The sequence below is a fragment of the Pollachius pollachius genome (genome assembly GCF_949987615.1).
Source record: "Pollachius pollachius genome assembly, chromosome: 2".
Lineage (NCBI taxonomy): Eukaryota > Metazoa > Chordata > Actinopteri > Gadiformes > Gadidae > Pollachius > Pollachius pollachius.
The window spans coordinates 4,294,302-4,305,717 of record NC_136935.1 but is presented as its reverse complement, the minus strand read 5'-3'; the positions used below and the strand labels follow the sequence as shown (position 1 = coordinate 4,305,717).

Genomic DNA, 11,416 nt, shown 5'->3' with positions numbered 1-11,416 from the left:
GAGAGAGAGAGAGAGAGAGAGAGAGAGAGAGAGAGAGAGAGAGAAGGAGGGGAGGGGAGAGAGAGAGAGGACAGGGAGAGAGAGAGAGAGACAGAAGGAGGGGGAGAGAGAGAGAGAGAGGAGGGGGAGAGAGAGACAGAAAGAGGGGAGAGAGGGATGGTGGGGGAGAGAGGGAGAGAGAGAGAGAGAGAGACATAGGACGACAGACAGACAAGAGTTAGATGCTCGTACTCCACCATACACAATATCATAATCCATATTACAACCTATGGCTGTCAACATTGTGGCTGAAATGTTCTCTAACTGGCCAATGTACCCATGGTACTGCTTTATTATACCTATAAATACCTTTTAATATTTACCACATGCATTGCAGGAGGCACATGAGTGCTTCGTCATAGCGTCATGTACTTAAGAATACTACAGTGAATACTGCAGCATCATGTACTGTAGTGAATACTGTAGTGAATCCTGCAGTGAAATCTGTAGCACCATGTGCTGTACAATACTATAGTGAATACTGCAGCATCATGTACTGTATAATACTGTACTGAACACTGTAGTGAATCCTGCAGCATCATGTACTGTATAATACTGTAATGTAGTGAACCCTGTAGTATCATGCCCTGTTATGAATCCGGTAGTGAATCCTGTAGTGAATCCTGTAGTGATACTGTAGTGAATCCTTTAGTGAATCCTGTAGTGATTACTGTAGTGAATACTTTAGTGAATCCTGTAGCATCATGTCCTGTAGTGAATACTTTAGTGAATCCTGTAGTGAATACTGCAGTGAATACTTTATCGAATCCTGTAGTGAATACTTTAGTGAATCCTGTACTGAATCCTGTAGCATCATGTCCTGTAGTGAATCCTGTAGCATCATGTCCTGTAGTGAATACTGCAGTGAATACTTTAGTGAATCCTGTAGTGAATCCTGTAACATCATGTCCTGTAGTGAATACTGCAGTGAATACTGTGGTGAATCCTGTAGCATCATGTCCTGTAGTGAATACTGCAGTGAATACTGTAGTGAATCCTGTAGCATCATGTCCTGTAGTGAATCCTGTATTGAATCCTGTAGCATCATGCTATGTAGTGAATGATGTAGTGAATCCTGTAGTGAATCCTGTAGCATCATGTCCTGTAGTGAATCCTGTAGCATCATGTCCTGTAGTGAATACTGTAGTGAATCCTGTAGTGAATCCTGTAGCATCATGCTATGTAGTGAATGATGTAGTGAATCCTGTAGTGAATCCTGTAGCATCATGCTATGTAGTGAATGATGTAGTGAATCCTGTAGTGAATCCTGTAGCATCATGTCCTGTAGTGAATCCTGTAGCATTATGTCCTGTAGTGAATACTGCAGTGAATCCCCTAGCATAATGTCCTGATTCCGGTGTGTTCCGGTACCTGGAAGGTGAGGTTGAGGGGCTGGAAGTTGCACTCCATGTCCTCCAGCTGGACGAAGCGCGAGGCGTCCACGGAGCTGCCGTAGACAAAGGAGCTGGGGCTCACCACTCTGTGGGGAACCAGATCACAGCAGAAACAGATCAATGATTAGGCCAGATCACAGCAGAACCAGATCAATGATTAGACCAGATCACAGCAGAACCAGATCAATGATTAGGCCAGATCACAGCAGAACCAGATCAATGATTAGACCAGATCACAGCAGAACCAGATCAATGATTAGACCAGATCACAGCAGAACCAGGCCAGTGGTTAGACCAGATCACAGTAGAACCAGATCAATGTTTAGTTGAATGTGTAAACGCATCCAAAAAGCCTCTGGTTTGTTTGAATGCAACAACAACAAAATAACAAATAGCGAATGTCAGAAAAAAAACGGTGTTTGAGGTGGTCCAAAGCAATGTTGTGGAGGTTTAGTTCTTTCCTCCCCGTGGGAGTTTTCCTCGGCTGTTGTGACATGAGTCAGCTCTGCCCATCTTTCCTTTCCTTTCCGTTTTTTCTGCGGCTTCTAAAGACAACAGGCAGCTTTATCAGCTGCCTGAGCCCTCCTGGTGCATGGGGAGCCTCTCTCTGAACCAACAACACCAGGAGTGATAGAGGGCTGGAGATAAGAGCATTTTCAAAGAGAGGAACTTCCAGACTTCAAACTACATCCCCCCCTACCGTCTGCCCCCCTCCGAAGCCACATCACCTCCCATCACCCCCTTCAGCTCAGGAACGCCAATCCCAGTTTCTATTAATTCTAACCGATAAAACCTGTGGCCCACACAAGCAAACACACGCACGCACCCGCGCACGCACGCAAACACACAGACAAAGACACACACACACACACACACACACACACAAAGGACAAATCCCCCAGACACACAGCACACAGAGAGCACACACACACACACACACACACACACACACACACACACACACACACACACACACACACACACACACACACACACACACACACACACACACACACACACACACACACCACGGGTGGGGTTTCTCTAATAGTAAACAGACATCTCTGCAGTGATAAAGCTGTTTGTGTTTAAGTCTTGAAAGTGTCTTACCCGCTGAGGGTGGTGTCGACCTCGTGGATCAGAGGCAGGGAGAGGTCCAACGTGTTGTCCTCCAGTTTGTGCTCAGGGTTCGCACTGCAACAACAGACACAGACGTAGAATCACTCAGCTCTTCTTTAAAATCCATTCTACACTAACACAATGATACGTTACAGATGTATAAGCTAGGGCTAATAATGTATCTCCCTGACATTCTTGACAAATGCTTACTGCGTGCAAAGGTCGATAAGCGATTATTGCCGAGCAAAAATAAACTGTTTACTGAGTCCACAGTAAAGTTGGTATGGATTTAGGGGGTAATTATTGTCAGTGGTTCATACATGGGAAGGGAGAGAGAGAATGAGGAGAATGAGATAGAGAGGGGAGAGAGACATTTGGAATAGCAAACGAGAGAGAGAGAGAGAGAGAGAGAGAGAGAGAGAGAGAGAGAGAGAGAGAGAGAGAAGGAATAATGAAGGAGGGAAAAGAGAGAGAGAGAGAGAGAGAGAGAAGACAACAGAGAGCTCAAGAAAGAGGGGGAGGTAAGGTTATATAAGAAGCTTATGATATTCATTTATCCCCTCACATTATTTACAAATGCTTTCTGTTTGCAAAAGTCGATGAGCGATTATTGCCAAGCCAAAATAAACAGTGTACTGAGTCCATGGCAAAGTGGATATGGATTTTGAGGATTGTTATTGTCAGCGATGCAATCCAACTGTGGGCGAATGCATTTACTACCTACAAATCCAAAAAATAAATAGATTTCTGCTTTTCACTGGATTAATATTACGCCACCTGAATGGCTATGGACCAGCAAAAAAAACATTACTGAAGGACTTACCATGCATTGGATGACATGCATATGAACACAAGTGCATTCGCTTCTGATTTCTGTGTGCTAAACAAGTGCCTGACCATCTAGCTAGCACGTTCATCCTAACCTCTTCGCCTGGACCAGAAACCGTAGCGTGTCATTTTCCCCGGAGACCCGGCTAGTGTCGAAGATGACGGCGAGGTGATACTGCAGGAGGAGGAAGGAGACGGGAGGTTAGGGACCCAGACGTTGTTCAGCGGTGACGCTTCACGTTTAGACCTAAAGGTGGCGTATAATTCAAACCAAGCATCCGACCCCAGGCAGAAGGAGCGACGACATTCACACCGAGCTCCCGCTGAGCTCGCAAATCATTACGGCGTCTATAAATACCGAGCGCTGGGTCGAGGAACGGCGCAGAGCAGTAGTACAGTAGAGACACTGCTGTGGCAGGGTTTTGGTGTAATGGTGAGGCCCCTGTGAGGCATTGTGTCTCTGGGCTCCCTGCGGTTATCTCACCTTGGTTTGCGCTCTCATGAACGGAAATCCCACGCTGCATTTCAGGAAGTCCAGTTCGACCAGTTCACAGGAAATGCCCTTCTCTTCCTGCACAAGAAACAGGGAGGAGGAAGCAGACAAGAGAGTATGAGAGAGAGACAGAGACAGAGACAGAGGCAGAGACAGAGACAGAGGGAGAGAGAGAGAGAGAGAGAGACAGAGATTGTAAGTTTGAGAGAGATGGACAGATTCAGAAGGAAAGGCTCCCGGCGGCAAAAATGTGCTGCTGCAGAGTTCTCGCCAGATAAAAGTACGATTGAAGCAATCAGGCATGGGGCACATGTGTTTCAACACACGAACACACACACATACCGACACAAGTGTATACACATACACACACACACACACTGACACACACGAGTGTATCCACACACAGACACACACACACACACACACATTTTTGTAAATGCACGTTATTTTAGAAGAAACGCAAAGATGGGACACAGAAAAGCGGGGAAAGACAAATCTTTTTGGAAGGGTAATTGGACGGCCTCCAGGCCGTGTGTTTTGGAGCCTTGTCTAAACAGTGCGGAGCTTCGCCGGCTGCGCTGTCTAAACATTCGGGCCTTGACCCCCGCGAGGGGAAGGAATTCTTTTCGGCAACACTTCAGTGAAGCCTTGTGTACTGGCCCTGTGCGCCGCACGCTCAAGCGTCCCTGACACTATTCCCCCAACGACCAACGATTGATAGGACCTCGGCTAGAGAGAGACAGCTCCTGGATCCCTCATGATATCGGCTGAAGGTAACGCAGTCAGCCTCCCGAACAGGCTGGGCTGGAACTCAGTCTTCATACACTGCACGCATTCCTCCAGAACAGCCATAATAGAACAGGACCAAGAAAAGGGGAGAAGGTTCCATATTGTGTGCTTCCTGTGCTGACACATTTAAGAGCCACTTATCAAAACACACACACACCACACACACACACGGCCGACTCGCCATCCCCTGATTCAGCAGATTCTTCCCCGCCGGCCGGGGAGCGATAGGAACCTGGACTGCCCTTCATCACTGCACTTCGTCTTCCTAACACAAGCAGCAGGGATCCTAGGGTGAGCCCCCTTGGGTGGGGTGTGGTCCGGGGAGGATAATCAAGGGCTGGAGTAGGGTTGGAGGATTTTTTTTGGGGGGGGTGGGGGCTTCTGGGGATGGGTTGTGCAACTGGCAGTGTTGGAATTCTCTCTATTTCCTGTATACCTCTGTGCTGCTGTGAAAACACCAGTGTCCCTCCTTGGGGACTGGGTGGGGACTGGGGGGAACTGGGAGGGACTGGGGGAAGTGGGGGAGGGAAGTGATGTCCTGTTTACCCATCATGCACCTAGCTGCTGCCGAGAAAGCAAAGGGAGGGTTGACATATGGCGGGAGGAGCTCTGTTAGTGGGGGGGGGGGGGGGGGAGAGAGAGAGAGAGAGAGAGAGAGAGAGAGAGAGAGAGAGAGAGAGAGAGAGAGAGAGAGAGAGCGAGAGAGGGGGAGAAAGAGAGAGAGAGCATGATATAGCGTGACATGCTTAACAGTCCCTCACATTCTCACCCTTTACTGACACTGTCTGCTCTGTCTCTGTTACGGGGGAGAAATTCACGGCAGGGTTTTTGACGAATGGTAGGTCCATTAACCATCACTGACTTTTGTTTATACTCCTTTCACTTTCGGCAGGAGCCTTTCGACGCAGAGCGGTGGTTCTTTTCGTGAGAATGACAATACACGCGAGACCTGTATTTTAGGTTTACTGCGTGTCTCGATGTACTCCAGCAATCCTGCGCTCTTGACCTTTCCAAAAGGGTCACTCACAACTTTCGACTATCTACCAGCGTCTATCGCTGGAGGATTAGCCCCGACATTTACAGCATGTGTGAAGGCACACTTTACGTCAATCCGCTCCTAGATTAAAGGAGAGTGACCCGTGATTCAAGCTGTTTGGGAGAGGAGGACACTGAGTCTTAATGCAGACATAGCAGCATTTTCTGGTGGTTGGTGAAAGGTATGGTGTTTAGGCGAGGATAAACATGTTAAGCTATCCAGGACAGGAGTTTATCATTCTTACTCACCTCACTTGGGTTTAGTGTCGACAATGTCAGTCAAACAATGAACTTTGCGGGTTTTATAGTTTATAGACTTAAAATTATAACTTACAATACCAAAAATAAGCAGAACACCGATTTCTTTCAAATCAAATTATTATTTCATTTACAATCATCGTTGGCAGCACTGTACACCGAGATATCGGCGTTCTTTATCCATTCTCCATTCCCGTCGGGAAGGGAGTCTTATTAAAACCCGATGGAAAGATAAACAACGGCGTCGCTGCCCCGACATGGCTCCTGGGTAAGCTGGGAAAATAACTACAGTCTCCGATATTTCATAAAGACAGGAAAAAAAAAACAGCCTAACCCAAACAAAGCCGAGCAAATCAACCCAGCGTCTCGTGGATCCCAGCGGGGAGGGGAGCCCAGCGATGATCGGCTCGTGGAAGTAATTCACCTCCAGCAGGTCGAAGTCGGACGGCTAGTGTTGCAAGAGCAACAGAACCATAGCAGATCCCTCCTATCTCTCGCACGCCCCGAGCATGCCGAGAACAGCGGTTCACAGTGAATCACAAAAAAAAACCCTACATTTGGAGTCACCGGGCGGATTTAGGGACAGAGTTCGACTCCGTCACAGAAGGGGGGTCGTGTCAACAACACCCCGGACTTCCTTGGGAGTAGTGGGAGTAATAGGAGACGCCGGGCTTGGTAAACAGTAGCATAACTGGGGCTGTCGCTGCCTCGTCACCTACTCCACCGTACTCCCTTCCGGTTCCATTTGCTCAGAGTAGCCCATCGCCCGGACTTCTCAGGTTCCAATGCAAACACGGCCGGGCCTCTGGAACTCCTTGACTCTAAAGGTCGACTCATTCCTAACGTGATGTCGTTTCCATTAGATTGTCCGTTGAACTGTAATCCCAATCCTAAGGAAATATACAGTGCATCGACGGGGAATACATCATACGTGGGGCTGCGTCTGTCTCGATCCGATTTTTCATAAAGTCTGCTGCTGTCTTCGCTAGAATTGATGGAGCATATGCAAACCCAGGTGCACGCCGGACACACACACACACACACACACACACACACACACACACCCACACACACACACACACACACACACACACACACACACACACACACACACACACACACACACACACACACACACACAACCTCGGGGAAACTCTAGGGCTGTTTCAGGTATATGTGTCCATGAAAGATGAAGGATGGGAAACAGATCAGTTGGTCGAGGTCACACGCAGACTAGCGGGTCACACGCAGGTCACAGAGGAGAGCAGCGTGGCGTAGCGTGACATAACATGCAGCATACAAAACGAAAAAGGAGCGGTCTCTGGGTTATTGAGAGGTGGACCTTGACTCTGAGCTACAGTTCGAATGTCCTCGCTGTGCTCTACGTGCCTCCGCTTCCAGCCGATGGTCGGTGTGGTTTCATGTGTAGCGCACTAGAGATCTGAATGCTTTATTTGCCTGCGTTGTCTCTGTTATTATTCCAGTTCAACACCACCCTCCGTACCCTAATTGCATGGGATAATTAGTCTGAATTCATTTTCATTACAGGACATTACTTTAATAGATGTTACATCGTTCAGCGTGCGATCCGCCCTTAAGAGCTTGTCTGATTGTGCGGGAGGTTAATTAAGATAACTGCTATCCTCATGTGACCTGGCGTTAGCCCGTGTAATTTTTTTTGTCCCCACACATTAAACATTTTCTACTTCTGGTGCTGCTGTAGCTAGGCCCTCCCTGCTCCTCTCCAGTGTTCAAACCCGTTAACTGGACCTTAAGTCATGGCTGTTTATCTCTGCTCTGTGCTTCTCGTTCCTTCCGATATACATCAGCGATGCTGTATCTTTATACTGACGGTCTGCACACTCTTTAGGATGCCCTTCAATGTAGACGATGAGGTTAACAAATGCTGATCTCTGCTGAGCTGTATGGACCATATAGTGTTTGTAACATGCGCCAGTTACGTTTAATTATTCATGGAATTAATACAAAATAAAGTTTGTTTGTTTGGTTTGATTTCTGCATTGTAGATTAAGCTGATCCCCTTTTGTGTACATATTGTATATTGACAATGTAAAGCCGAAACCAACGACGCAATGTTTACAGATACCATCTAAATATATAATAACGTATAATGCGATAAAGCAAAGCATTACGCATCCTGAAAGGCTTTCGGTACACTTAATACCTTTCTCCCACGTTGACAGACAAAAAGTATCTGTTTTTTACATAAAAGCAGCTTCTGCAGTCTTCTGCTGTCTTTGATGCTAATTGCCTCAGATGTAAGAATATGGGCATTTCTGACCAAGTGTACAATTATCCATGCAGCCCTTCTCCAGAGCCATCCTGGCTCCCCTCCTCAGATTCCACTGACACACAAACACTGAACCTCCGGTCTGAGGACTACAGAATGGATCACAAACTGCACCAACTTCAACAAATAGAACTACGGTAAATAAATAAACAGCTCGCATTCAATTACTGCATTCACAAACGCACACACACACACACACACACAAATATATAAATATAAATATAAACACATACACACAAGCACCCATACACACAGACAAATAAACAAAGAAGCACATACACTCAAAGACCCAAACACAAAAATGCACACTTACACACACATACACACATAGACGAGCAGACATGCAGGCACGCACGCACACACAAAGACCCAAACACACACATGCACGCACGCACACACACACACACACAAAGACCCAAATGCACACATACACGTGCACACACACACACACACACACACACACACACACACACACACACACGTTAAGAAAACACACCTTCTGCCAGAAGTTGATGTAGAACACCTCCCTGGAGAAGTTGAAGTAGATGTTGGTGTCATACGCGTCATCTCCGGTGTTGGAGATGGTGAGATTGAGGGAGATGTTCCTAACCCCTCCCAGCGCCAAGTGGGGCTTGCTGTGCAACCTAAAGGAAACACACACACACACACACACACACTAGAACAATGTAATCCGGTGACCTAACACATAGACGGGGCGGAGAATACAGGACGTACTCCATGAACTCATCGCTGTAGGAAACCCCTGGGGAAGTTATGCCGTTTTTAAGCCGTTTACTTTTTTCATCTCTTTTGAAGATTGTAAAGTTGCATGTGTTTGTTGACAAAATGGCAGTAGGACTGACAGGGGGACGGGGGGAAATTATAAAAGAAGGAGAGGGAAAAACTGTGGCCGCGCTCCAGTTCTCTGGAGCTGAGCATGCGTCACGGCTGCCCTGTTCCCCACGCCCCAGGGTTGCTGGGTCTATTACGTCAGATTGTTCCCTCACAACTGGGAGCGACGGCCGGGGTGAAGGAACTCAGCTGGCCATAAACTGTCAAGAAGTAAAGTTGAATTGAATACAGATATATATAGATATATTTATACATTTACACACGCATATAAGTACCCAGAAAGCAAGAGTTGGCCGCTGAGTCGCAGGTCTGCGGCGCAGTCGTCCGACAGGCAGTTCTTCTCAAAGAAAGTCTGGAACACAGAAACGTATACGGTGTGAGTGACCTCATGATGTTCCTGCCCTACATACACAAACAGCTCAGAACCTAGGGGGCAGTGTTGCTTCTCCTGAAGCAACGCGTGTACTAGGACCCCGTCGATCCAGCTACGAATGACACGCCATCACGGGTGGATCAGCTTAGCTCAGGAGGTAGAGCCGGTTGACTTGTAACCGTACGGTTGCTGGTTCGAATGTCGAGGTGTCCCTGAGCAAGAACCTAACCCTTACTGCTCCCGATGAGCAGGAAGTCGCCATGGTTGAATCCGCCGTCGAGGTGTGTATGAACCGCTGTAAGTTACTTGGAATAAAAGCGTCTGCTAAAATTAAATCTCCTATTGAGACACATGGACGACACGTTTGGTTGCGTGTTATTGAGTGTTACAGAATCCCTGATGAATGGAGGCCACGAATGCTTTGGAGAGCGCCCGCACCTCGAGAAGCAAGCCCGTGTTGCGGTCGACCCAGAGCAGGGTGCTAAGAAAATAAATCAATCAGTCGACTTCGAATTCCACCTCAGGTTAAAGTCAACATTCCCCCCCATGCTGTGCTGGAGCTGGAGCGGGCCTCCAGTCATTATAACCCTAACCGCAAGGTATTGCATACATGCATAGCCAGGTAATGGGCGAGACACGCCACGGGTTGTGCTTGTGCACAGCCGTGAAGCGTGAGGGGAGGTTAGTTTCAACCCAAATAATCGAGGAAATGAACGGAACCAAAATGTGTGGAGAACGGACGCCGTGCTATTGTAAAGGTTTTTTCTGAAGTTGTTGGATTGGGTTACTAGAGGAGCTGATGTTAGAACAGGATCGCAGCACTGACATTGAACAGCTGATATTTTCACTTGATGCAACTTCCTGTATAATTGAACATCGCTGGAATTGCCGACCAATAGTGCAATTTAGTGCGAACAGTTGAGGTCAGATAATGATAAAGATGACGACTTTGATCACCAGTGCCTTTATGACACATTTGGTTGTACCCTTTACAATAAGGGTACATCAATTAACCATTAGGTAACATAAGTTAATGCTGTAAAAGTAACCAACTAACAGTTCATTAACAGTTATGTCAGTGTCCAGTGATGTGAATTAATCGTTCCTTAATGTACCCCTATTGTTAAGTGTTACCGACACAATTTGGCCACCTCACCTCGTTCTTCACAGCGATCTTGCCGCCCTTCTTCCAGCGCAGCACGGGGGCCAGGGCGGGCAGGTCTCCGCCCGAAGCCCCTTCCAGGACGTGCTTGCCCAGGCTGTAGGCCACCTCGAAGCTGATGGCGGTGAACACATCCTTCACGTCCTTCTGCAGGGAATCACAATCAGGAATCAAAATTACAAATCACAATCACAAATCACAAATCACAATCACAAATCACAAATCACAATCACAAATCACAATCACAAATCACAATCAGAATCACAATTAGAGCGCAAAAAACATAACAGAATAGCAGAATATAAATCAAAATCAGAATCAGAAATCAGATATCACAATCAGAAATCTGAATTAGAATCACAACCAGAGCGCACAAAACGGCACGGCCGTCTTACATTAACCTGCACTAATGAGTCATGCCTCATTACGTCACCGTGGAAACTACTCACACTGGGTGAACTGTACGGAAAACAAGCCTGTAAAACAGCTGGTCCTCAACAAACGTGTAAAAAGCTCTGGAGATTCTGCTTGCGTTGGAGCAAATATGGAAACATGTTTCCAAGCTTCAAGCGCGTCGACGTTCATTTACCACACTGCCAGAGAACATCGTTAAACTCTAATATAAGATATTAAGGTATTTGTGTAAAATCAAAGGAACCGAATTAACAACTAAGCATGATATGCCCTATATTGGATTTAAGTGCCGGTCACGAACGCAGGTGTGCTTGCTCGCGATTTAACGCAAATCTGTAACGAAATCCCT

General features: G+C 47.0%; 1 protein-coding gene across 1 annotated transcript in view; it reads right to left on the bottom strand.

Annotated features, from left to right (window-relative positions):
• itga9 (integrin, alpha 9) overlaps nucleotides 1-11,416 on the bottom strand; it is a 56,568-nt gene that overhangs the window by 9,227 nt on the left and 35,925 nt on the right. The window contains 7 exon segments of the mRNA XM_079729032.1: nucleotides 1,411-1,519; nucleotides 2,544-2,627; nucleotides 3,476-3,555; nucleotides 3,865-3,951; nucleotides 8,763-8,910; nucleotides 9,394-9,470; nucleotides 10,648-10,800. Of these exon segments, the coding sequence (XP_079585158.1) occupies nucleotides 1,411-1,519; nucleotides 2,544-2,627; nucleotides 3,476-3,555; nucleotides 3,865-3,951; nucleotides 8,763-8,910; nucleotides 9,394-9,470; nucleotides 10,648-10,800 (738 nt within the window).